The sequence below is a fragment of the Neophocaena asiaeorientalis genome, unplaced genomic scaffold, assembly GCF_003031525.2.
Source record: "Neophocaena asiaeorientalis asiaeorientalis breed wild unplaced genomic scaffold, Neophocaena_asiaeorientalis_V1.1 scaffold43, whole genome shotgun sequence".
NCBI classification, from domain to species: Eukaryota; Metazoa; Chordata; class Mammalia; order Artiodactyla; family Phocoenidae; genus Neophocaena; species Neophocaena asiaeorientalis.
The window spans coordinates 767,890-793,010 of NW_020173674.1; the positions used below are offsets into that span (position 1 = coordinate 767,890).

Genomic DNA, 25,121 nt, shown 5'->3' on the forward strand with positions numbered 1-25,121 from the left:
CTCCAGGTGCCAGGAACTCAGGGGTCTGGCGGTACGGCAGAGTGCCCAGGGAAGGTCCAGGGGCAGGGGCGTGGTGGAGGATGCCTGAGGCCAGGACTGGCGGACCCTCAGGGACCACGTCCCACCCGGCAGACACGCCCATCCCTGCCTGTCTTCAGCTGCCGGCCAGCCCGTAGCCAGTGGCCACTGTTTACCTGGGTGAGGGGAACCACAGGCCCTGCCCCACCCTCCCACGTGAGGCCCGTGGGGCTGGAGCCAGCTCTGGGACTACAAAAGGCTCCTGCAGACGCAGAGCCCTCCTCAGAGGCTGCCCTGGGGACTTCTCCCCCCACACACCATGCGTGTCGGCCGGAGGAAGCTGGCCCTGCTCTGGACCCTGGGCCTCACTCTGGCTTGCGCCCAGCTCACAGGTAAGGTTCGTGCTGGCTTTCCCAGGCTGGCCCTGACCATGGCCCGGCACCCCTGTGGCCCCCCCAAATCCTAGGGTGGCCCTGGCCCCCGGCGGGCAGCGGGCAGCTCTGAGGCCTTGTCCTGGGCTCTGGCCAAGCTGAGTGCATCCGTGAGCTGCTCTTCCAGCTTGTGGGGCTGGGGAGGGGTTCTTGGGGGCTGTGGGGTCCATGTGGGGGTTAGGGCTGGGAGCAGCCCAGTATCTATGAGCCCCTGGCTGCAGAATCTCATCCACACGTGAGTCTCTGCTGCTCTCTGCCCCCTGCCCCCTGCCAAGCCTGGTCTGAGCAGACTCTTGAACTCCTGGCCCAGCCTGGCAGAGCTGCCCACCTGCCTGGGACACCGCCCCCCACCCCACCCCGTGCATCCCCGGTTCAGAAGCTCGCTTTCCCTGTCTGTTTCTCTGTGGTGGGCTCAGTCCTAGGTGGAGGGTGTGATGAGGGCGGCTCACAGGCCCCACGGTCCTCGGAGGCCCCTTCCCATATGGGCCTGCGCCTCCCTCCTCTGCTTCCCAGGGGATAGCAGGGCCCTGGATGGGTGAGGGGTGGCTCTCAGGCTCCTGGAATGGCAGCTTGGGGAACATGCCGTGTTACCCAAGGTCCCCACTGCCCCAGGCGGCTCACACATCCCGGTCCCCAGTCTCCCGCTGCCACCAGACAGTCTCAGAACTGGGAAGCTCTCTCTTGAGTACTCCGGGCAAGGCTGCCCCACTGGATGTTCCCTGGACACATGGCAGGGATGCGTCCAGGTTGTCCCAGGTGATCTGAGAAATGGGGCCAGAACACCAGTGAGTGAAGCAGTGCTCCCTGGATCAGCCCCCCTTCCAGAGGAGGGCTGGGCCTCCCCTTCTGGGTGGGGGGCCGGGCACCCTCCTGCCATGCCAGCTCTGTGCAGGATGATGGCAAGCCCGTGTCTGGTGACATCCTGCACCTTTGGAACGGCCTCTGAGGACCCCAGAAATGAGGTTCTTGGGGTGGCCTCCAGGCCAACACTGCCTGTCCCTGGGCCCTGCCTACCTGACCTCCGTGGTGCTGGGCCCCTACCCGTGCAGTGGCCCTGAGCACCCCATTTTGGGTGCAGCTCTGTCCCCACTCTTGGTCCCAGATCCCCAACAGGCTCTGAATTTTCCTCCAGAGCTCTGGTTGCTTTGGACCAGCTGCAGCAGACCCGCGGCTTTACTGTCTGCTCCCTCGGTAGATGGACGGGGGCTGCCTGCCTGTCCCCCTACGTCCTGGGCCCCGGTGGACACTCGGTGGGCATGAATGAACAGTGAACAAAGGAATGGCCCCTGGAGAGACCAGCCGGGGTCACCCCACATGCTCATGGGGCCACCTGAGGGGGAGGTCAAGGGAGTGGTGGCCCAGCCGTGGGCCCGGGTGACCTCCAAGGCTCGGCAGCCTGGAAGAGATCCTCCCAGTGCCCCCGTCCGCACAGAGAATCCCACCATCTGGACTTTCCGCCCCTCCCTCCGTGCATCCTCTGAGGGGACGTGCCTGTCCTTTGGCCGGCTCAGGCCCAGCACCCTCTCCTCTTCCCAAAGGCCAGGGCCGGGACAGCACTGCAGAGCTCGGCTATGCGTACCCGGACCTCCCTCCTGCCCCCCAGGGGCCTGGCGGTGAGTGGATCCCCCACCTATCAGAGCGCCCCCCCCACCCCAGCAGTCAAAGAGCCCTTGAGGGGCCATGGGTCACTCGCCTTGGGCCCTGCAGGCTGCTTGCCATCCCCATCCAGCGTGGCTGAGACAGGGTGACAGGCTGTCTGGGAGCTCACAGAATGTCCCTTTCTTCCTGGAGTTAACACCTGATACTCCAGTGGTGGCAGGGCGGGTGAGGGTCAGCCCCCAGCGCGGCCAGACGCCCCAGAGCAAGGGGAGGCTCGGGGACAGACCCAGCCACCTCCGTTTGCATGTCCCCAAAAGGGGTTCCCAGGGAGGCACACCTGTGCCTGATGTCAGCACCCAAGGGATTGCCCGTAGCTGCTGATGCGTTTGTTTTTTCTTTTAATCGGGGTGTAGTTTTACAATGTTGTGTTAGTTTCTACTGTACAGCAAAACGAAGTAGAGTTCCCTGTGCTATCCAGCAGCTTCTCAGTTGTTACCTATTTTATACATATTAGTGTATATATGTCAATCCCAATCTCCCAATTCATCCCACCCTCTTTTCCCCGCTTGGTGTCCATACGTTTGTTCTCTACGTCTGTGTCTCTATTTCTGCCTTGCAAACTGGTTCGTCTGTACCTTTTTCTAGATTCCATGAATATGTGTTAACATAGGATATTTGTTTTTCTGTTTCTGACTTACTTCACTCTGCACAACAGTCTCCAGGTATCGATTCAGGCATTTTTGAGATTCCGGGAGCAAGGAAGCCCCAGTGCAAACAGCATTCTGGGCCACGGGGTGTGAGAGCTGGGGCCCCTGGGGTGCTCTGCTCTCAGCCCACAGTGGTCCCCGCTGGCCTTGGTGTTCACACCGGCCGGGAGGCCATATACACGGCAGAACCCGGAGCCGGATCTAGAGTCCGCCAGACCCGAGCAGTCGCGGAGCCGCCAAAGCCTCTCGTGGGGGCTGAGCTGTGCCTGGGCGGTGGGGGTGAGGGCTGTGCATCACCCGCCCTGTTTCCACAGGCAACTCCCTCCGCGGGGCGACCATCCACCCGCCTCTGAGGAGCACCCCCCTGGTGCGAGGTGAGACCCCGAGAGGCAGGCGGGGTGCCGTGTTGGCTGAGCTCTGCCTCGTCAGACCTGGGGGGCGGGCAGGGGGACCGCGGCTTCCCAGGTGGATAAGGGCCCAGGTTTTGGGACGTCCGGGTGTCCCAGACTCGGCGCCCTCAGAAAGGCCCTGCTCTGTTCTGCCCACAGCCCTGAACGCGGCGCACGGCGGGCGGGTGTGCAGCACGTGGGGCGACTCCCACTACAAGACCTTCGACGGCGACGTCTTCCGCTTCCCCGGGCTGTGCGACTACGTCTTCTCCGCGCACTGCGGTGCCGCGTACGAGGACTTCAACCTCCAGCTCCGCCGCGGCCCAGGCCCCAATGCCACCGCGCCCAGCAGGGTCACCATGAAGCTTGACGGCATGGTCGTCGAGCTGACCAAGGGCTCCGTCCTGGTCAACAGCCTCCCGTGAGTCTGGGCCCTGGACGGCGAGGATGCTTCTGGGCCGTCGGGGGAGGGAAGTGCAGTTGTCCCAAGAGTGGGTCCCGGAGCGGTGCCCCCCAGGCCCCCATGTTCGGCCCCCTGCCCCACCCAGGGGCTCAGGCTCTTCCTCTGCCCCTGGAAGCGGCCCCTTCCTCGTTCTTCTGATGCCAGAGCTCCAGGCTCTTGTGGGCATGTTGACCTTGTCATACGTGTGACTGAAGGGACCCTCCCTGCCTGAAGTCCAGACCTATGCTGCCCGTCCCCTCATGCCCTATGGCGCCTCAGCTGGGCCCTCTCTCCGCAGAATTCAGCTGCCCTTCAGCCGCTCCGGAGTCCTCATTGAGCAACGCAGCAGCGGCGTGAAGGTGGCGGCCAGGCTGGGCCTGGTCTTCATGTGGAACCAGGATGACAGCCTCCTGGTGAGGTGGGGGGCTGGGCTCGGGGGACCAGGCACATGCCTCCAGCCTGACAGCCTCTCCAGGGAGGGAGGAAGGTGCTCTGGGCGAAGGAGGGTGGGAAAGCCAGACACCCCCAGCCCCGTGGCAGTGAGGATGGGGCCCAGATGCTAACGGGGCCCCAGGGTCCACACCCCTGATGGAGACCCTGCGTGTGGGGGTAGCTTCCTCCAGGACAGACCCCCTGCTCCGGGTCCCAGCCGCGTGGAGCAAATGGGGAGGGTCCTCTGTGAGGAGGCCCATCTGCTCCAGCCTGGGGAACCTCGTCTGTCCTTCTGGTCCGGGGCTGTCCCTGGCACGGCTGGAGTCTGATGTGTCCTCTCATTGCAGCTGGAGCTGGACCCCAAGTACGCCAACCAGACCTGCGGGCTCTGCGGAGACTTCAATGGCGTCCCCGTCTTCAACGAGTTCTTCTCCCACAGTAAGCCCCGGGGCGCGAGCCCCCCTCCCTGCCGCCTGCTCCAGCTCTGTGCTCCCTGGAAGCCTGCCTTCCAGGGTCCCAAGTCAGAGGTCTCAGTCTTCGCACCCACACGCGCACGCAGACCCACACACTCGAGGTCCAGCATGCACGCGCACCTACACCACGCACGTGTGCACAGACTCGGGCATGCCCCAGCACACGCTCTCGGCGGGGCAGCCCCCGCTGAGCCCTCCTGTTCTCAGTGCCCGTCACACACCCTCCTCTGAAATCGAAGACCTGCCTCCATCCAGACCCTGTCTCTGCTTCTTGGTCCTTGAGACTTTGCCAAGCAGTGGCCTTTTATATGACCCACACCCGCTGCAGCCCCGATCCCAGGGTCCCCACTGTCAGGCCCATGAAGCCCCACGCAGAGCCCATACGTAAGGGACTCCCTTAGGGGAAGCCTGCCCGAGTGCCCAGCAGTGGCCGGCAGGGGCCCAGGGTCACTCTCCAGCCCTGGGCCAGCGGAGCGTCAGTTAACGGACCTCAACCCGCTGCCCTGCAGCCCCGAATGCCCGGGAGTTCCTCATTTCATCTCCAGACTCCCTGAAAGTCCTGTGTAGCCGCTGCTTAAACTGGCGGTGTGGAAGGGGAAGGCCAGCGTAGCCCGGTCGCCCCGAGCGAGGGCCGCTGGGAGCCTGCAAAGAGCCCGGTGTTGTGCTTCTGTCAGACATCAGGCTGACCGCCACCGAGTTTGGGAATCTGCAGAAGATGGACGGCCCCACGGAGCAGTGTCAGGACCCTGCCCCTGAGCCCCCCGTGAACTGCTTGACCGGTTTTGTAAGTCCCAGAGTGAACGGGGGTGGCGTCCGGCTCCCACGGCCCCGGAGACAAGCCGAGGAGGGGGCCGTGAGCCAGGGGATGTTCCAGAGCCTGGACCGAGTGCCCCGGCTTTGCCCCAGGGCATCTGCGAGGAGATGCTGAGCAGCGAGCCGTTCTTGGACTGTGCCGCGCTGGTGGACGCCAGCAGCTACGTGGAGGCCTGCCGGCAAGATCTCTGCCACTGTGGCCAGGCCAACCTCACCAGCTGCCTCTGTCACACCCTTGCTGAGTACTCCCGCCAGTGCACCCATGCCGGGGGGCTGCCCCTGGACTGGCGGGGCCCCCAGCTCTGCCGTGAGTGCCCTGTGTGACCCCGGCCCTGCCATGCCGTCCCTTCTCGGGCCGGAGGCAGGGGCAGGGCGTGACACGTGCCCCATCTCCTCCCTGCAGCCCAGACGTGCCCCCTCAACATGCAGTACCGCGAGTGCGGGTCGCCCTGCACGGACACCTGCTCCAACCTGGAGCACTCCCAGCTCTGCGAGGACCACTGCGTCGCCGGCTGCTTCTGCCCTGAGGGTGAGCCGGGGCCCCACCCCCTCTGGGCCCCCAGAATCACACAGATGCATTGTAGGTGCTCAGGAAGGAAGGCCGCTCTGACGTGGCCCGAGGTGTCCCTGGACCCCTGGGTCTGAGGAACCCTCCAGGGCAGGGCCACTGTGGGCAGAGGGCCTGTCCCCTCCACACACCCACATGGCAGGCACAGTCCGGCACCTGCCACGTGGCCTGCCTGCCTCTGCAGGGACGGTGCTGGATGACGTCGGCCACAATGGCTGCATCCCGGTGCCCCAGTGCTCCTGTGTGTACAACGGGGCTACCTACACTCCAGGGACCGGCTACTCCACAGACTGCACCAACTGGTAGGACCCTGGGCCCCTGCCCTCTCCTCCCCCGGAGATGCCCAGGGACAGCCCCTGCCTTCCGGTCCCCCTAGATGCGCCCGGGCCGGCCCCTCTGGGGGCTTGTCCTCTCCCACGTGGGTCCCCGGGCGGAGGCCAGTGGCTCTCTGGGCAGACGCTGATGGGCTCCAGTCTATGTGGTGATGCAGGCAGGCCTGGGCAAGTCTACCTGCCGTCTTGGGGGGTCGGGCTGCTCCCGGAGGCCAGCACCCACGTGGTCGCTCCCTGCTCTCAGCACCTGCTCTGGAGGCCGGTGGAGATGCCAGGAGGTGCCGTGCCCGGGCACCTGCTCGGTGCTGGGCGGTGCCCACTTCTCCACGTTCGACAAGAGGCAGTACACGGTACACGGGGACTGCAGCTACGTGCTGGCCAAGGTACATGGCCCCAGGGTCCTGCCCGGACAGAGCGGCTTTCAGGTCACGGGTCCACGTGTCCTTCCCCAGCCTGGGCTGCATGTAGGTGCTGCATTTGGGGCCACCTTGGGATCCCCGACGCCAAGTCCTCCAGGAAACCACCGGAGCTCTGGTCGGGCGGACGGATGGTGGGGAGGGGAGAGGATGAGGTGGGCCGGGGGCGCTGCGCTTTGTGTGAGGCCCTGTGTTTCCAGCCCTGTGACAGCAGCGCCTTCACCGTGCTGGCCGAGCTGCGCAGGTGTGGACTGACCGACAGCGAGACCTGCCTGAAGAGCCTGACGCTGACCCTGGGCGGGGGGCACGTGGTGCGTGCAGACCCTGGGGTCGGGGTGTCCTTCACGGCAAGTGACCTCTGCCCGAGCCCTTGATCCCACATGGGCAGCAGGTGGCTGAGGCATGGCCCGAGGACCCTCCCACTGACTTCCTGCTTCCACCTCTCGTGGCTCTTTTGAGTGACCATCCCCAAAGGGAATAGCTCAGGGGCTGGCAGGGGGCCTCCACACCTCCCCCATGAGGCCAGGAAGCTTCTCTGCTGAAGTCGACTTTTTTACTTGAGTAAATCTCTTTGGTTTTCACGTCGCCAAAAAGCGGTCCGGTCCTCGCGGAAAGCTTAGCGGAGCAGGCTGAGCCTGGGGGATGGGGGGCCAGGTCATCAGCCCTCCTCTGCCCTGCGGAGGCCATCGTGAGCCCTGTCATGTGCTTCTCCAGGTCTTCGTGGTAAAGGCCAGCGGGGAGGTGTTTGTGAACCAGATCTACACCCAGCTGCCCCTCTCGGCAGGTGAGGGCAAGCGTCAGGTGGTAGGTAAACAGGCAGACTCAACATGCGTTGTTCTGGCCGGTGAGCCCCGGGAGGAGAGGATCAGGGTGCTGGGGGGAGTGGAGGCCCACCCTCCTTGCCTGCTCTCCTGGGGGACCGGGCTCGCGGGACGCTCGGGAAGCAGCCCGGGTCTGCTGACACCTGGCACTCCTTCACACGGAGCATAAGGGATTCCGGCTAAAAGGAAAGCTGCTCATCTCCATGTAGCTCCCGCCTGACGTGACCGTCCAGCCTCGCCGACCGCCCCCCTCCTCTGTCCACAGAGAAATACGCTCAGCACTGGTGCTCGCGGCTGACAGACCCCCACGGCCCCTTCACCCGCTGTCACGCTGCCGTGAGCCCCAGCGCCTACTACTCGGTAATGCCACCCACCTGCCTCTGCCCTTGGACCACTCGGCCACCCTCAGGGTCCCAGGGGCCATGGCAGCAGCGTCTGGGCCCAGCAGGTCTCTCAGTCTCCAGTTTCTCCCACCCCCATCCACTCACCCATCCACTCACTCACTCACTCACCCACCTGCTGTGGTTCTGAGTCCGTCCTCTCCTCCAGCTCCATGCTAGGCGCAGGGGCTACACCCAGGGAGTGAGTAGCCTGCTGGCCCCAGGGTGCAAATGAGAAACTGGTGTCTAAGGCTGAATACACAGGGATGGACCGCCGGGTCACACAGATGAGGGGCTGTGGTCCTTCCAGCACCCCCGCCCCCCAGCCCAGGGGCGTGATGGCAAGATCCTCTGTGCATGTTAGTGGGACCCCCGTGAGGCCCGGGGAGGGGTCCTGGGGAGGCAGGGGCTCCAGCAGCAGCACGGGGGAAGCTCACCGTGTGCGGCCTGGTGTCCCTGACATCCTGATGCCCCCCCAGAACTGCATGTTTGACACGTGCAACTGTGAGAAGAGTGAGGACTGCATGTGCGCGGCCCTGTCCTCCTACGTGCGGGCCTGCGCCGCCCGGGGCGTGCTGCTCGGCGGCTGGCGGGACGGCGTGTGCAGTGAGTGTCCCAGGGTGGATGTCCCAGGGCCCCCGTCCCCCAACCAGGCTCAGAGGCCAAGGAGCGCCCAGGCCAGTGCCCTGGGACCCCATCAAGGACGAAGGGCCTGGCGGGAACAGGGAAGCCAGGGGGGCCGGCCCTGTCCTGAGTGCTACCCCCTCCTGGCATCATGCAGCAAAGGCCATGACCACCTGCCCCCCGTCGCTGACCTACCTCTACAACATCAGCACCTGCCAGCCCACCTGCCGGGCCCGGAGTGACGCGGACGTCACCTGCAGCATCAGCTTCGTCCCCGTGGACGGCTGCACCTGCCCTGATGGCACCTTCCTGGATGATACGGGCAAGTGTGTGCCGGCCACCAACTGCCCCTGCTACCATGGGGGCTCCGTGGTCCCCAACGGGGAGTCGACGCACAAGCAGGGGGTCGTCTGGTAAGAGCCCCTGCTGAGTGGGTGGGGTGGGCGAGGCTGGGGGGCTCTCTGGCCACTCTCTCCTTGCAGCACCTGCACCCAGGGCACACTGACCTGCATTGGAGGCCATGCCCCAGCTCCAGGTGAGCCCGGAGTGGGGGAGGGGGCCCTCGGTTATCTCTGCATGAAGTTACCTAAGTACGGGGTTAAATGCCCACGAGTCAGCGAGGCTGCTGGGTGTCCATCAGCGTCTCCTGGCTCAGCAATGTGGGCACCCTGCCCACGCACTCACACGCTCACCCCGGGGCGGCCAAATTCTGCCCTCGGGAGACACGTCCCTCAAGCGAGCCTGGTAGGTGGCGTCAGGGTCCCCTGAACGGCCCCTCCCTCACCAGTCTGTACCCCACCCATGGTCTACTTCGACTGCCACAATACCACGCTTGGGGCCGCTGGGGCTGGCTGTCAGAAGAGCTGCCACACCCTGGACATGGACTGTGTAAGTGTCCCCAGTGACCCCCTCCGACAACCCCACACCTGCTCGGCCCCCATGGGCACCTGTGGAGAAGCCCACTCACTGGCCCCAGGGGACCCCTGCCCGCAGGCTGCTGGTCCTGCATACCTGTGGCCCCGCTGCAGGCCCTGGGGGTCCACTAAGCTGTGTCTGCTCCCCCCCAGTACAGCTCCCAGTGTGTGCCCGGCTGTGTGTGTCCCCACGGGCTGGTGGCCACTGGCGACGGCGGCTGCATCCCTGTGTCCGACTGCCCTTGTGTGCACAACGAGGCCAGCTACAAGCCGGGCCAGATCATCCGGGTGGGCTGCAACACCTGGTATGGGGAGGGGCTCGGACCCCAACTGGGGGAGGGTTCCCTGCAGCGGGAGGCACCGCCCGGCCAGCAAGTCCTGCCCCCACCCAGGCAGGCAGCTGGGCCTCTAGGAGGGGGTTTGGGCCTGATGCCTGCCGCCCCTGCCCCAGCACCTGTAAGGGCAGGATGTGGCAGTGCACAGACCAGCCCTGCCCGGCCACCTGCGCGGTGTACGGCGACGGCCACTACCTCACCTTCGATGGGCAGCGCTACAGCTTCAGCGGGGGCTGCGAGTACACGCTGCTTCAGGTATGTGGCTGCCGAGCCCTCCCGCCGCCCCGCAGCCCTGCTGTGCTGCCCCGCGGTGCACGCTCAGTCCCATCCCGGCCCCCCCAGGACCACTGTGGGGGGGACGGCAGCGCCCAGGACGGCTTCCATGTCATCACCGAGGACGTCCCCTGTGGCACCACCGGGACCACCTGCTCCAAGGCCATCAAGATCTTCCTGGGGGTGAGCACTGGGTGGGGGCCTTGGTGGGGAGCCCCCAGGAAGGCTGCGCTCCCATGGCCGAGCTGGGACAGGGGCCGCAGGGCCATGGACCCGTTCGACAGGTAGCCAGGGTCCTCACCCAGACACTCGCCGGTCCTGCCCCACGCAGAGCTACGAGCTGAAGCTGAGTGACGGGAACATGGAGGTGATCGAGAAGGAACAGGGGCAGCTGCCACCCTTCTCCATTCGCCAGGTGGGCAACTACCTGGTGGTAGACACGGATGTCAGCCTGGTGTTGCTGTGGGACAAGGGGACCAGCATCTTCCTTAGACTCAGCCCCGAGTTCAAGGTGAGGCCCTGCCCGGGAAGGACGCCGCCCTCACCCCAGACCAAGTGCCGGCCGGAGACGGGGGTGCGGGTGGGGGAGAGACAGAGAGAGATGGTGGAAAAACAGAGAGACACAGAGAGATAGAGAGAGACAGAGAGACAGACAGAGAGAAACCGAGAGGCAGAGAGACAGAGAGGAGGTGACGGTAGGAGACCCTCAGCCGTGTCCAGGTCCTGCAGCTGCTGGAAGAAATGACCCTGACTGGTGGCCCTTCTCTCGCAGTCTGGACACTAAGTCCAACCAGGTGCCCCAGGGCCACGTTCCCTCCAGAGGCTTGAGGGGAGGATCCTTCCCACCTCCTCCAGCTTCCGTGGCCCCAGGCGCCCCGTCAGCCCAACCTCTGCATAAGACGTCCCTTTACTGTCTTCACTCTGTGTGTGTCTCTCGTCCTGTAAGGACACCGGCCACTGGTTCAGCCACCCCAGTCCAGGATGCCCTCATCCTAACTTGATTGCATCCGCAGAGACCCTACTTCTGCTTTGGGCCACACTCGTGGGTCCCGGGTCAGGGCCTGAGCCTGTCTTTGGGGGACACTCCGTAGCCACTAGGCTGCTTCTCCTGTGCCCTCCCCTCCTGGAGACTTCAGAGTCCAGTGGGACTCTTCCTGAGGGCCCCGGGGTTGGGCGGGGGGGAGCGAGTGAGGTCGCAGGGCCCCTCCTGCGCTTGCCCTGAGCCTGTGCCATCTCTACGTCTGTCTGTCCGCAGGGGAGGGTCTGCGGGCTGTGTGGGAACTTTGACGACAACGCCCTCAACGACTTCACCACGCGGAGCCAGTCCGTGGTGGGCGACGTGCTGGAGTTCGGCAACAGCTGGAAATTCTCCCCGTCCTGCCCGGACGCCCAGGCCCCCAAGGACCCCTGCACCGCCAACCCGTACCGCAGGTCGTGGGCCCAGAAGCAGTGCAGCATCATCAACGCTGTCCCCTTCAGCGCCTGCCACGCCCACGTACGCGGGGTGCTCCTCCAGGCACCTGGGGAAGAAGGGACAGAAATGGGAGCAGTGGCTCTTTGCCGCCCTCTAGGGCCAGCTGTGGCCATGAGGACCCGTCTGGCCGGCCTCGTGGGACAACGAGCTCCAGGGGAAACCGGCCCAGGCCGACACCAGCTGCACTGATTCCCCGGAGCCCACAGGGATGGCGGGTCCCTCGGCATCTGAAGCCTCTCTCTCCCGTAGGTGGAATCGGCCAGGTACTACGAGGCCTGCGTGAGCGACGCGTGCGCCTGCGACTCGGGGGGTGACCGCGAGTGTTTCTGCACGGCTGTGGCCGCCTACGCCCAGGCCTGCCACGAAGCGGGCGTGTGCGTGTCCTGGCGGACTCCGGACATCTGCCGTGAGTGCCCACGGATGTGTCCGTCAGGGTGGGGCGGAGACACGGGGAGTGACAAGAGTGGTATTGAATGTGCGAGGGGAGGAAGGGCTTGAAGGGAATCAGCAGAGCACCCCCCCTCCATGGAGCCTGGCCGCAGTGGGTGGGCGTCCCTGACAAGCCAGCCAGCCCCCCTCCCCACTGCCCCCTCTTGCCCCTGGGCATCCCAGGCCCATGGCCTCTGAAGCCGCGTCCGGGAGGCACAGAGGAGGGACGTGTCTTCAGAACAGCTCGCAGGACTTGGTCAAGGATCGGGCTACGGGGGAGCCCCCCGGGGCTGTCCTTGCAAGGGCGGCACTCCACCTGGGGCCCCCTGGGCCGAGCGCCTGGCCCTGAGCCTGCCCGCGTTGTCCACAGCCCTCTTCTGCGACTACTACAACCCCAAGGGCCACTGCGAGTGGCACTACCAGCCCTGCGGGGCCCCCTGCCTGAGGACCTGCCGGAACCCCCGCGGCCAGTACCTGCACGACGTCTGTGGCCTGGAAGGTGCGCTGCTGCCCTGCTGGTCTGGGCGGGGCCGTGCTGGGGAGACGGTGGTTGGGGCCAAGGTTTGTCCTGGGGATCCTGGGACCCTCGGCCAGGCTGGGTGGCTCCTGACCCCTCGTGGTGCTTTTGCGGCCATAGCCTCAAGCTCCCCACGGCGTGGTGGGGCCCAGGGCTGGGGACTGAGTCGAGGCGGGGCTGAGGCAGTGGGCAGTTGGTGTGGCTGGGACTCAGGCCTCTCTGGTCCCCAGGCTGCTACCCCAAGTGCCCATCAGAGGCCCCCATCTTCGATGAGGACCAGATGCGATGTGTAGCTTCATGTCCAACCCCGACCCCACCACTGCCCTGCCGCGTCCAGGGCAAGTCCTACCGGCCGGGCTCTGTGGTGCCCTCGGAAAAGAACTGCCACTACTGGTGAGGCGCTTGGCGGGAGCCACGAGGACCCTGGAGCACGTGGGGGATTCGCCCAGCCCTCCGCTACTGGGGAAAGGCCCCACCTGGCCACCCCCCAGCAGAGCCTCCCTCCTTCAGGGCCAGAGGGTCCCCTGGCCTGGGTTTTCTGTGGGGTCCAACAGGGAGCTTCCTTTATGCAGGATGAGGGTGGGGGGTCTGGGGGTGAAGAAAGGGGCCAGAGGGGAAGCTGAGTCATGACACGGCCCAAGGACCTCTGGGAAGACACCCTGGAGAGGGAGTGGCCTTCAGAAGGTCCAGGGGGCTCAGTGGCCATGCTCGAGTTGCCTTCTCTGGTCATTGATAGGAAGGGCTCCCTGAGAGGGCGTGACCTCTGGGGCTGAGGCGTGGCCCCCAGGGACCCCAGCGGGGCTTCCCCTGCCTGCCTGCCCCTGGGTGAGTCTCCGCCCCTAGACTCATCTCCCTTCTGTCGCCAGCGTTTGCACCGAGAGTGGCGTGCAGTGCACCTACAACTCTGAGGGTGAGTGGTGGGCGGCCCTCCTTGCGCCCGGGGTCTCGGGTCCCCGCCTGCGCCCTGGCCCCCTAACCGCCTGGCTGCTGTCCTCCCCACAGCCTGTGTCTGCACCTACGATGGGAGGCGCTTCCGTCCCAGGGAAGTCATCTACCACACGACAGACGGCACGGGGGGCTGCATCTTCGCCCACTGTGGGGCTAACGGCACCATCGAGAGGAGGGTCGAAGACTGCAGCGCTACCACCCCCACCCCCCAGACCACCTTCGCCTTCTCTACACCGATCGGTAAGGCAGACAGGCGGGGTGCCGACCGGGTGGTGCCGTCCCCCCACCCCTGGCCCCAAGCGGCAGGAAGGAGCTGGGACGGGACAGAGGGCATGTCCCTGTGCCGGTCAGCCCGCAGCCACTGCGAGGCTGGCAGGACCCGTGTCCCCAGTCATGCTCTCAGGGCTGCGGCACCCAGCATGGGTGGGGCAGGGGCTGTGAGCAAAGCTACCCCAGGTTAGCTCCTGGGGAGAGGACCACGGGAAGCCGGCTGGGGAGTCCCTGCCTGGATCCACTGCTCTCCGATCACCTTGCGTCGCACCAGGGCCAGGCACCTCCGCATCCTAACCTCTTCTAAGGGTGACTTAGGGCCTTATTAGAGCTTCCCCCGAGGGTGAAGAGCCCCTGTAGCTCTGGCTTTAGATTCCGGGGAGCTTAATTCACCCCTTGACTCAGCTGTGGTGAGCTTTACCCCTGCCAGGTTTGGGCATATCCCGGACGCTTGGCGACTGCCCTGTCTCCCAAGTTCCCGTCATGGGTGGAGACAGACAGGCAGCTGACACTGACAGAGGGGGCGGGGGGTGGCGTCCTCAAGGAGTGTGGGGAGCCCTGGCCCCTGACGCTCGCCCTTTCTCTCCTGCCCTCAGTCGTGAGCTCGACGCTTCCACCCAGCACACCCCCCAGCCCGTCCGAAAAGACAGCACACGCTCCGAGCTCGGCCCCGGCCACCACCCCGGGCACATCCCCTGGACCAACCCCTCCCACAGCCTCCGCCCCGCCCTCGTCCCGGCCCCGCTGTGGGGAGGAATGCCAGTGGTCTCCATGGCTGGATGTCAGTCGTCCGGGATGGGGCATAGACAGCGGTGACTTCGACACGCTGGAGAACCTCCGTGCCTACGGGTACCAGGTTTGCCGAGCACCGAGGGCGGTGGAGTGCCGAGACGAGAGTGCCCCCGAGGTGCCGCTGGAAGTCCTGGGGCAGCGCGTGGAGTGCAGCCCGACGGTGGGGCTGACCTGCTACAACAGGGACCAGGCCTCTGGGCGCTGTGACAACTACCAGATCCGGATCCTGTGCTGCTTCTCCCGGGCCTGCCCCCCTAGCGGTACAGAGACCACCCTGCACGCGACCCTCAGCACAACTGAAACTGGGCCCACGCCAGGACCCAGCAGGGTTACATCTGTGCCGACAGGGAGCGCAGGTTCCTCAGCCCCTGTCACCACACTTGGCCCAACCACTGCCTCTACGACTAGCAAAACACCTGGCCCAGGTACCTCAACAACTGGGAAAATAACCCCCTTGACTCCTAGCCCAAAGCCAGTTTCAACAACAGTTTCAACCACAACCTCTGTGTCAACCACAACCCCCGGGCCCTCGAAGGGGACCTCATCTGAGCCAACCCAGGTCACCTGTTTAAAAGAAACGTGCACCTGGACCAAGTGGATTGACGGCAGCTACCCCGGGGCAGGGAGGAACAGTGGAGATTTTGACAGTTTTCAGAATCTGAGATCCAAAGGTTATAAATTCTGTGCAAACCCCAAGAACGTGGAATGCCGGGCGGAAGTCTTTCCCAACACCTCACTGCAGGCACTGGGGCAGAACCTGATCTGTGACAAAAACGTGGGGCTGATTTGCTGGAACAGAGACCAGCTGCCCCCCATCTGCTACAACTACCAAATCCGGATCCTGTGCTGTGAGGTGGTGGACGTTTGCAGAACAAAGGCCACACCCCCTACCACACCTGGGCCCACACAGACGACCACAGGTGAAACCAGCACTGCCTGGACCACTGCAACGTTCTCGTCTTCCACACAACACAGCACTGCCAGCTCGGCACATGTGCCCACAAGAACGAGGGTCACAACCAGAACAACTGAGCAGTCCCCTCTGGGGACCACCTCCTGCCAGCCACAGTGCACATGGACCAAGTGGTTCGACGAGGACTTCCCATCTCCTGGGCCCCACAGAGGAGACTTTGAAACCTACAGCAACATCGTCAGAAGAGGAGAGAAGATCTGTCGCCGACCCGAATACATCAGCGCCCTGGAGTGCAGAGCCGAGAGCCACCCGGACGTCGGCGTCCAGAGGCTGGACCAGGTGGTGCAGTGCAGCCCGGAAGTGGGCTTGGTGTGTCGGAACCGGGACCAGAAGGGCAAGTTCAGGATGTGCCTCAACTACGAGGTGCGCGTGCTGTGCTGTGAGCCCCAGAAAGGCTGCCCTGTCACACATGTCACAGTTCCCAGCACCTCAAGTGTGAGTGTCACCAGCCAGACGGGGACCACCTCCCATGAGGCCACATCCAGTGCAACCACGGTGCAGACAACCAGTTCAACCGCAGTGCCCATAAGCAGCGCCACCACCGTGGAGACAACCGGCCCAACCACAGCTCCTACAACCAGCGCCCCCACTGTGGAGACAACCGGCCCGACCACAGCTCCTACAACCAGCGCCCCCACTGTGGAGACAACCGGCCCGACCACAGCTCCTACAACCAGCGCCCCCACTGTGGAGACAACCGGCCCGACCACAGCTCCTACAACCAGCGCCCCCACTGTGGAGACAACCGGCCCGACCACAGCTCCTACAACCAGCGCCCCCACTGTGGAGACAACCGGCCCGACCACAGCTCCTACAACCAGCGCCCCCACTGTGGAGACAACCGGCCCGACCACAGCTCCTACAACCAGCGCCCCCACTGTGGAGACAACCGGCCCGACCACAGCTCCTACAACCAGCGCCCCCACTGTGGAGACAACCGGCCCGACCACAGCTCCTACAACCAGCGCCCCCACTGTGGAGACAACCGGCCCGACCACAGCTCCTACAACCAGCGCCCCCACTGTGGAGACAACCGGCCCGACCACAGCTCCTACAACCAGCGCCCCCACTGTGGAGACAACCGGCCCGACCACAGCTCCTACAACCAGCGCCCCCACTGTGGAGACAACCGGCCCGACCACAGCTCCTACAACCAGCGCCCCCACTGTGGAGACAACCGGCCCGACCACAGCTCCTACAACCAGCGCCCCCACTGTGGAGACAACCGGCCCGACCACAGCTCCTACAACCAGCGCCCCCACTGTGGAGACAACCGGCCCGACCACAGCTCCTACAACCAGCGCCCCCACTGTGGAGACAACCGGCCCGACCACAGCTCCTACAACCAGCGCCCCCACTGTGGAGACAACCGGCCCGACCACAGCTCCTACAACCAGCGCCCCCACTGTGGAGACAACCGGCCCGACCACAGCTCCTACAACCAGCGCCCCCACTGTGGAGACAACCGGCCCGACCACAGCTCCTACAACCAGCGCCCCCACTGTGGAGACAACCGGCCCGACCACAGCTCCTACAACCAGCGCCCCCACTGTGGAGACAACCAGCACCACCACTGTGGAGACAACCGGCCCAACCACAGTTCCTAAAACCAGCACCAGCACTGTGGAGACAACAAGCCCAACCACAGCTCCTACAACCAGCACCACCACTGTGGAGACAACCAGCACAACCACAGCTCCTACAACCAGCCCAACCACAGCTCCTACAACCAGCACCACCACTGTGGAGACAACCAGCCCAACCACAGCTCCTACAACCAGCACCACCACTGTGGAGACAACCAGTCCAACCACAGCTTCTACAACCAGCACCACCACTGTGGAGACAACCAGTCCAACCACAGCTCCTAAAACCAGCACCACCACCGTGGAGGCAACCAGCCCAACCACAGCTTCTACAACCAGCCCCACCACTATGGAGACGACCGGCCCAACCACAGCTCCTACAACCAGCCCCACCACTATGGAGACGACCGGCCCAACCACAGCTCCTACAACCAGCCCCACCACTATGGAGACGACCGGCCCAACCACAGCTCCTACAACCAGCCCCACCACTATGGAGACGACCGGCCCAACCACAGCTCCTACAACCAGCCCCACCACTATGGAGACGACCGGCCCAACCACAGCTCCTACAACCAGCCCCACCACTATGGAGACGACCGGCCCAACCACAGCTCCTACAACCAGCCCCACCACTGTGGAGACAGCCAGTCCAACCACAGCTCCTAAAACCAGCACCACCACTGTGGAGACAACCAGCCCCACCACAGCTTCTACAACCAGCACCACCACTATGGAGACGACCGGCCCAACCACAGCTCCTACAACCAGCACCACCACTGTGGAGACAACCAGCACAACCACAGCTCCTACAACCAGCACCACCACTGTGGAGACAACCAGCCCAACCAAAGCTCCTACAACCAGCACCACCGCTGTGGAGACAACCGGCCCAACCACAGCTCCTACAACCAGCACAACTTTTGTCTCTATACCTGAAACAACCCACTCCCAACCCTGGACCACCTCCTGCCAGCCACAGTGCACATGGACCAAGTGGTTCGACGAGGACTTCCCATCTCCTGGGCCCCACAGAGGAGACTTTGAAACCTACAGCAACATCGTCAGAAGAGGAGAGAAGATCTGTCGCCGACCCGAATACATCAGCGCCCTGGAGTGCAGAGCCGAGAGCCACCCGGACGTCGGCGTCCAGAGGCTGGACCAGGTGGTGCAGTGCAGCCCGGAAGTGGGCTTGGTGTGTCGGAACCGGGACCAGAAGGGCAAGTTCAGGATGTGCCTCAACTACGAGGTGCGCGTGCTGTGCTGTGAGCCCCAGAAAGGCTGCCCTGTCAGCTCTGTGACTCCAAGTCCCCAGCCCTCACTCTCTCCAGAGTTCACCACCCCCACGGTTTCCCTGGTGACCTCCCCTAGCTCCGCAGCGCCCTCCACATCCACGTGCTACTGCAGTGTGGCCCCCAGGTTATACTCCGCAGGTATGTGTACCCTACCTGGGTGTGTGCTGTGTGCTGACCCTGGTCACTGTTGTCCTGGTCACAAAACTACGGTGTTAAGGGGAGGGAGGGGTGCCTTGTCTTTGCGAAAGGGCTAGGTCTTGCGTATAGGAAGGCAGTAAGCCGTCTCTGAGGATATGCCATCTACACCTGGGAAGGAAGGCCACCTGCCAGCCCAGCACCCAGGTGGACCACCAGCCTGGTTAGAGTCCCTCCTGGTGATCGCTTCTTGGCTCTCCTAGTGCCCTCCCATTCCTTTTCTTGCAGGATCCATCATTTACCAGCAGACGGACCTCTCCGGGCACTGCTATTATGCCCTTTGCAGCCTGCACTGCCACGTGGTCAGGCGGACCGACCACACCTGTCCCACCAGCACACCGCCTCCCGCCCCGGCCACCTCCACGCCAGCGTCCTCCCCTTCTGCCTCTGTGCCCGTTACTCAGCGAGGGTGCCCAAATGCAGTCCCCCCGAGAACGGTAACCTCGCCTTTTCTGCCCTTCTCGGGGGCTCGGGGCGGCCAGGGCAGGGACCCTCAGCATCATTCAGAGTAGGCTGTGGCATCAAGGGCGCATGAAGGTTGGTGACCCCTTGGCTGATGTAGGCTGACCACGGCAAGCGGCCATTTCTGGTCCTCCAGAACTTCTGGAAGGGGGTGCCAGGAGCGTGGGGCCCCTATAAAGGGGGCTAGAGCAGGTGACCGATGCTCCGGACAGGGTCAAACGGCCAAGGAGTGGAAACAGTGGGTGGGTGCAAATGGGCAGAGGGGGAAGGGGGCAACCTCCAACACCCGGAACCCCTCCCAGTCAGCCGGGCGCTCGGGGGGGTGCTGGGGGAGGAGAGGCCTGGTGTGAGTATTGGTCCCAATCCCGGTGGCTCTTCTCTCCCCGGAGACCCAGGCGAGCCCTGAGCCCCGAGGGGTGGGCGCCGGGTCAGGGCAAGGCCCTGCAGCAGTCTTTGCTTCCGCAGAAAGGCGAAACCTGGGCCATGCCCAACTGCTCTGAGGCCACTTGTGTGGGCAACGGGGTCATCACCGTGAGGGCACGCCAGTGTCCAAAGGTGCAGAAGCCCATCTGCGCCAACGGCTACCCCGCTGTGATAGTGGCCAACCCGGAGGACTGCTGCCCACTCTACGAGTGCAAGTGTGAGTTGGCGGGGCCGGGGGTGGCAGCCATGGCAGAGAAGGCGGGATGGAATCGGTGGGACCCAGGAAGGACTTCCCAAGGTCAGGGCAGCGGTGGTGGCGCCCAGCCTCCTCCCCAGGTGCCCGGCGGAACCCTGCCCAAGCCCAGAGCAGCCGGGCCACGCAGGCGCGAGGGGGCGTCCGGAGTCTGGTCCCACCTCTTGGCCTCTTTGGGCACCTACTGGACAGAGTTTTATGTGCCGTTGGCGTGTGGGTCCCGACAACAGGGCAGTCGCCTGCTCCGCTTGGCGCGGGACACACCTGCCCCTGTGGGAGCCCCGGGGCGGTGGGAGGAGGCCCGTAGTGCGGCCAGGTAAGGCGGCTCGTCCTCCCGCAGGCGTGTGTAGCCGCTGGGGCAAACCCCACTACGTCACCTTTGATGGCACGTACTACACGTTTCTGGACAACTGCACGTATGTGCTGGTACAACAGATCGTGCCCGTGTTCGGACACTTCCGGGTGCTGATCGACACCTACTTCTGTGATGCTGAGGATGGGCTGCCCTGCCTACAGTCCATCATCATCGAGTACCAGCAGGACCGCATCGTGCTGACCCGCAAGCCCGTCGGAGGGGTGATGACCAGTGAGGTGGGGACGCCCTCCGGGCAGCCCCCGTTTGTGCCGGGCGGACTCGGGGCGCCAGGCACTGGCTGATCGCCACCCGGTTCTCTTTCCCTCGCCGGGTCCCCGTCTAGATCATCTTCAACAATGAGGTGGTCAGACCCGGCTTCCAGAAAGACGGCATCGTTGTCTCCCAAATCGGCATCAAGATGTACGTGACCATCCCCGCCCTTGGTGTCCAGGTCATGTTCCGTGGCCTCATCTTCTCCGTGGAGCTGCCCTTCAGCAAGTTCGCCAACAACACGGAGGGGCAGTGCGGTGAGCGCTCGGCCCCAGCCCCGCTCTGGCCCTCCAGGCTCTGGGCCCTTTCTCTGGCCGGGAGTGTCTGGTGTGCGAAGGGTCGGCCTCAGGTGTGTCCCTCCAGGAACTGCATTCTTGGCTGGGGGTGAGGCCGCCCGTGTGGCACGGAGCCTCCAGGTGATTCTGCTTTCCAGCTGCACCAAGAATGTGCGGCCACACGGCCCAGGGGCCTGGCCATGTGGCCCATACGTGAGGCCTCTTTGGGAACTGCCCCGGGGTCTGGCTTCTTGGAGGCAAAAGAAAGCACAGGGAGGTCAGGGGACAGGTCCCACGGCAACCCATCGAGTGCTGCGCGGAGACGCTGGGGCCCGGCCCCCAGCGCCCCAAGGGAGGGTGAGGGTGCCTCTGCTTTCCCCAGCTGACTGACCGCTGCTTCCACGCCCCAGGCACCTGTACCAATGACCAGAAGGACGAGTGCCGCCTGCCCGGGGGGGCGGTGGTACCCTCCTGCTCCGACATGCCCCGCCACTGGAATGTGACACGCCCCGGCCAGCCATCCTGCAGCAGGCCTCCCCTGATGCCCACCACAGTTGAGCCCAAGAAAACGTCCACCTCGTGCCTACCTTCGCCAATCTGCCAGCTGATTCTAAGCAAGTGAGATTCCCTGACAGGGCTGGGGTGTGGGGGGTGTCGAGTAGCCCTGCTGATCCCACGCTGCCTGGGAGATAGGAAGGAGTGGGCGGGCCTGCAGGGGGCTCCAAGGGAGAGGGGCCACAGCTGCTGGAACGCCAGGCGCAGAGCCCAGCGGGGCTCGTGGCGGGTCGGCCTCTGAGGCGCTGAGGCAGCTCATGGTGGCTCCGGGCATAAGTCCTCAGCCAGTGGCAGCACCCGGGCGTGCAGGGCACGGGGGGAGCCCAGCGGAGAATCTGCAGAAAGAAAAGCTGTGTTGCAGCCAGACACCCTCCCCGCCGCACACAGATGGCCCCAGGGGCTGGGGTCCCTCAGCACACAGGTCGGCCCAGTGACGCCTCTCCCTCAGGGCCCTTCATTAGGGAAAGCCTACAGCCTGGCAACCCCACCACGGAGCTGCCCCATGACCCGTGTGTCCCTGTGCTGCAGGGTCTTCAAGCCGTGCCACTCGGTGATCCCCCCGTGGCCATACTACCAAGCCTGCGCCTTTGACCAGTGCCACGCGCCCACGGTGGACTTGGGGTGCTCCAGCCTGGAGCTGTACGCCGCCCTCTGTGCGTCCCTCAGCGTGTGCATCGACTGGCGGGGCCTGACCACCCACGAGTGCCGTGAGTGCCCCCTCCCCCCGCCCCAGAGTGCCCCGTCCCGCTGGGCGGTGGCAATCAGCATGTTCGAGGGGACAGACACACTGGGCAATCCATGGGTGGGCTTGGGTGGTCAGGGTGGGCTTCCGGGAGGAGGAGGGCTGAGCCCAGGATGGAGTGCATTTGTTTCCTGGAGGGACAAGAGGGGGCATCCAGGTCAGAGCACCTGGGCCCAGGGTGCAGGGGTCCAGGGCTCGGACAGGCTGGCCGGTGCAGGGCACACAGCAGGTGCCTGGGCCAAGAGCTCCAGCCAGCGGGACCCAGGCCAGGGCTCGCTTCTCGTGCCCTCCGGCCTCAGGTGTGGCCTCACCCTTCGCGCAGCTTTCACCTGCCCTGCTGACAAGGTGTACCGGCCCTGCGGCCCGTCCAATCCTTCCTACTGTTACATGAACGACAGTGCCAATACCCTGTAAGCACCTGCCCTCTCCCTCTGGGACACACCCACCCCGCCCTGTGTCCCCAGGCCGCCTCTCCCCATCCTGGAGGTCACGGCCCCGCTCACCCTCCGCTCCCCACAGGGCCCTCCCGGAAGCCATTCCCATCACGGAAGGCTGCTTCTGCCCGGAGGACATGACGCTGTTCAGCTCGAGCTCGGAGGTCTGCGTGCCAGCCAACTGCAGCAGTACGTCCCTGGGGCTGGGCTTGGGGCTTCCATGCACTGGCCCCTCGGGCTCTGCACTTCTCAGCCAGACCCCAGGGCTTTCCACCACAGCCTAGGTTTCCCTCAGCCCCCGACACCGGGTCTGCCCGTGACGGGCTGGGGGCCGTGGAAGCCCAGCGATGACGTCCTCTCTTTTCCTCCAGGTTGCATGGGGCCCGACGGGGAGCCTGTGGAGGTGAGTGTGGCACCCTCGGGGGACTCAGAGGAGGGGAAGGGAGGGGCCAGGTTTTCCTGAGCAAAGACTCAGGAGGCCTCCTTGCACGGTCCTGGAGGAGGGTGGGTGCTGGCCCCAAGGCTGGCCGCATCCCGCCCTCCCTGGAGACAACCCCCGACCCTGCTCCCACACAGTGAAGGTGGGGACGGTGGGGAGGGAGGCCGGTCGCCCGCACAGCCCCCTCCCACCCCGCCTCCTGGCCCCCATGGGCCTCCCAGAGCCCCAGCAGCCCTCAGCCCCGCCCACACTTTGGAAGACCCCTTGCAGGCCCTCAGCCGTGGGCCCGGGGGTCCCATGTCCTTCCCCTAACAGCCTGGCCACACTGTCAGCGTGGGCTGCCAGGAGTGCACCTGCAAGGGCGGCACCTGGACTCTGAGCTGTCAGACTCGGCCCTGCGCCCCGCCCCCCGCCTGCCCCGAGGCCGGCTTCGTGCCAGTGCCTGCGGCCCTGCAGACCGGCCAGTGCTGTCCCCAGTACACCTGCGGTGAGCCCCAGGCCGGGCGGGGGCGCACGTGCACAGGCTCAGGGCTGGCCAGCTCTGCCCCTGCAGGGTCCCGAGGTGCTGGCACCTGGCGGCACCCCCCAGGAGGGTGGTGGGCATACCCTCCCTGTATGTGACTTCAGCTGCTGACCCCCAGCAGGAAGGCTCAAGGGTGAGGGGTACCACGGAGGTCAGCACCGAGCAGAAGCCTCGTCCCCCGTGGCGGTGGGCACCCCCTGGAGAGCCTACCACCTGTCCACTGGGTAGTCAGTACTCCTGGAGACCCCCAGGGAGAGGCGACACTCAGGCTTGGGAGGGAGGCAGGTGCCCTGACACCCCCTTCCGTCTGCTGCAGTCTGCAACACCACACACTGCCCCGCGCCCGTGGACTGCCCGGAAGGCTCGCGCTCCATCCTGGCCTATGAGGAAGGGGCTTGCTGCCCGACCCAAAACTGCAGTGAGTGTCCTGGCTCAGTGGCGGCCAGGCTGGGGGGAACACGGGCCGTCGCCCGGGACTGGGATGCTGTAGTGGCGGCGCGGGCAGCTGCTACTCGGGAGGCCGGTGGGACAAGGGGACGGTGGGTCTGCAGGTCTGCCTTCTCCCCTGAGCAGGCCGGACCGTCTGCAGCATCAACGGCACCTTGTACCAGGTAAGAGCCAGCCGAAGGTCAGGCCCCCTGGTGCACAGGGACCAGAGTCTCCCCGTCCTGCCAGCTTCTCCCCGAGGCTGGGTGGCCTTTGGAGCAGCAGTGGGTTCTTCTGGGACCACAACCCCTGTCCTGAACTTGAGAAGGTCCCCAGCCTCTCTCTCCCCATGCCGAGTCCTCCAGAGCATGTGACCTCCCTGGAGGAGCAGCCTTGGGGCTCTGTCCCCAAGACCGGGACCCCAACCAGGAGGCACTACTGAGGGTCACCTCAGGGGAAGAGTCTGCCTGGTGGGGGCAGGCCTGGAGGGGATGTCCGGGAGGGCGGGGGCACCAGGCCCAGCTGGGAAGACACTGTCGCCTTGACTCCCCCAGCCTGGTGCCATAGTTTCCTCGAACCTGTGCGAAAAGTGTTGGTGTGAGTTGCCCGGTGGCCCCCAGTCGGACACGGTCGTGATCAGCTGTGAGACCCAGATCTGCAGCACCCATTGCCCCGTGGTGAGTGCCCCCCCTCACACTCCCACCCCCACGCAGCGCCCAGCCGGGGCTCAGGCCACACACCCTTCCCCCCTCCCAGGGCTTCGAGTACCAGACACAGAGCGGGCAGTGCTGTGGCACGTGCGTGCAGGTGGCCTGTGTCACGAACGCCAGCGACAGCTCTGCTCACCTCTTCTACGTGAGTAGCGGTCACGGGGCCTTGGGGTGAGTTCCGGGCGGGGCCGGCCACAGGCTCCAGGGGGGCCAGCCCCACCCCTGCACAGGGGGGCCGCCGGGGGCACACAGCGACAGCGGGGGTGCTGGGTGGATGGCTTCCTGGTGCACTGGGGCCCCTGGGGAGCCGTCAGTGCAAGGCGGGCGCAGGGCAGAGGCCGCGGAAGCCTCTGGACGCCCGTGGGCTCGGGGCTGACAGACAGACGGATGCAGCACCCTCCCCTGCTGGAAGGGGGTCCTTGGGGAGGGCCACTCACTTGCTGGCTGGGCCTCCTTGCAGCCCGGCGAGTCCTGGTCAGACCCGGGGAGCTACTGCGTGACACACAAGTGTGAGAGGCAGCAGGGTGGGCTCGTGGTGGTGACCACGAAGAAGGCGTGTGCCCCCCTCGGCTGTCCAGCGGTGAGTCCTGGGAGCCCGCCTGCCCTGCCCAGGGGGGTCGACAGTGGCCACGGGAGGATGGGGCCCTGCATGGGAGTGGGCGCCACCGTCTTGCGTCCCTGCCCTCGCCAACGGCATCTCTGTCCTCACAGGACGAGGCTCGGCTGAGCGAGGACGGCTGCTGCCTCTCCTGCCCCCAACCCCCAGCCCAGAACAGTGAGTGGGCGTGTCTGCCAGGGGAGGGGGGCG

General features: G+C 65.2%; 1 protein-coding gene across 1 annotated transcript in view; it reads left to right on the top strand.

Annotated features, from left to right (window-relative positions):
- Positions 1-337: 337 nt before the first annotated feature.
- The window catches only part of MUC5AC (mucin 5AC, oligomeric mucus/gel-forming), a 25,634-nt gene continuing 850 nt past the window's right edge, over positions 338-25,121 (top strand). The window contains exons 1-49 of the mRNA XM_024749047.1: positions 338-410; positions 1,988-2,062; positions 3,070-3,129; positions 3,304-3,565; positions 3,885-3,999; positions 4,366-4,456; positions 5,166-5,275; positions 5,398-5,611; positions 5,708-5,833; positions 6,057-6,174; positions 6,449-6,587; positions 6,821-6,931; positions 7,335-7,404; positions 7,707-7,801; positions 8,301-8,427; positions 8,603-8,858; positions 8,928-8,980; positions 9,233-9,333; positions 9,513-9,664; positions 9,811-9,949; positions 10,037-10,150; positions 10,299-10,478; positions 11,223-11,462; positions 11,691-11,847; positions 12,241-12,369; positions 12,618-12,780; positions 13,254-13,297; positions 13,390-13,575; positions 14,202-16,118; positions 16,160-16,958; positions 17,019-17,209; positions 17,264-17,593; positions 17,715-18,389; positions 18,675-18,883; positions 19,374-19,548; positions 19,925-20,175; positions 20,283-20,466; positions 20,895-21,102; positions 21,568-21,746; positions 22,104-22,191; positions 22,301-22,404; positions 22,587-22,618; positions 22,970-23,141; positions 23,494-23,595; positions 23,751-23,788; positions 24,158-24,280; positions 24,360-24,458; positions 24,774-24,893; positions 25,025-25,088. Coding sequence (XP_024604815.1) covers positions 338-410; positions 1,988-2,062; positions 3,070-3,129; positions 3,304-3,565; positions 3,885-3,999; positions 4,366-4,456; positions 5,166-5,275; positions 5,398-5,611; positions 5,708-5,833; positions 6,057-6,174; positions 6,449-6,587; positions 6,821-6,931; positions 7,335-7,404; positions 7,707-7,801; positions 8,301-8,427; positions 8,603-8,858; positions 8,928-8,980; positions 9,233-9,333; positions 9,513-9,664; positions 9,811-9,949; positions 10,037-10,150; positions 10,299-10,478; positions 11,223-11,462; positions 11,691-11,847; positions 12,241-12,369; positions 12,618-12,780; positions 13,254-13,297; positions 13,390-13,575; positions 14,202-16,118; positions 16,160-16,958; positions 17,019-17,209; positions 17,264-17,593; positions 17,715-18,389; positions 18,675-18,883; positions 19,374-19,548; positions 19,925-20,175; positions 20,283-20,466; positions 20,895-21,102; positions 21,568-21,746; positions 22,104-22,191; positions 22,301-22,404; positions 22,587-22,618; positions 22,970-23,141; positions 23,494-23,595; positions 23,751-23,788; positions 24,158-24,280; positions 24,360-24,458; positions 24,774-24,893; positions 25,025-25,088 — 9,760 coding nt within the window. The remainder of the gene's footprint in view (positions 411-1,987; positions 2,063-3,069; positions 3,130-3,303; positions 3,566-3,884; positions 4,000-4,365; positions 4,457-5,165; positions 5,276-5,397; positions 5,612-5,707; positions 5,834-6,056; positions 6,175-6,448; positions 6,588-6,820; positions 6,932-7,334; positions 7,405-7,706; positions 7,802-8,300; positions 8,428-8,602; positions 8,859-8,927; positions 8,981-9,232; positions 9,334-9,512; positions 9,665-9,810; positions 9,950-10,036; positions 10,151-10,298; positions 10,479-11,222; positions 11,463-11,690; positions 11,848-12,240; positions 12,370-12,617; positions 12,781-13,253; positions 13,298-13,389; positions 13,576-14,201; positions 16,119-16,159; positions 16,959-17,018; positions 17,210-17,263; positions 17,594-17,714; positions 18,390-18,674; positions 18,884-19,373; positions 19,549-19,924; positions 20,176-20,282; positions 20,467-20,894; positions 21,103-21,567; positions 21,747-22,103; positions 22,192-22,300; positions 22,405-22,586; positions 22,619-22,969; positions 23,142-23,493; positions 23,596-23,750; positions 23,789-24,157; positions 24,281-24,359; positions 24,459-24,773; positions 24,894-25,024; positions 25,089-25,121) is intronic.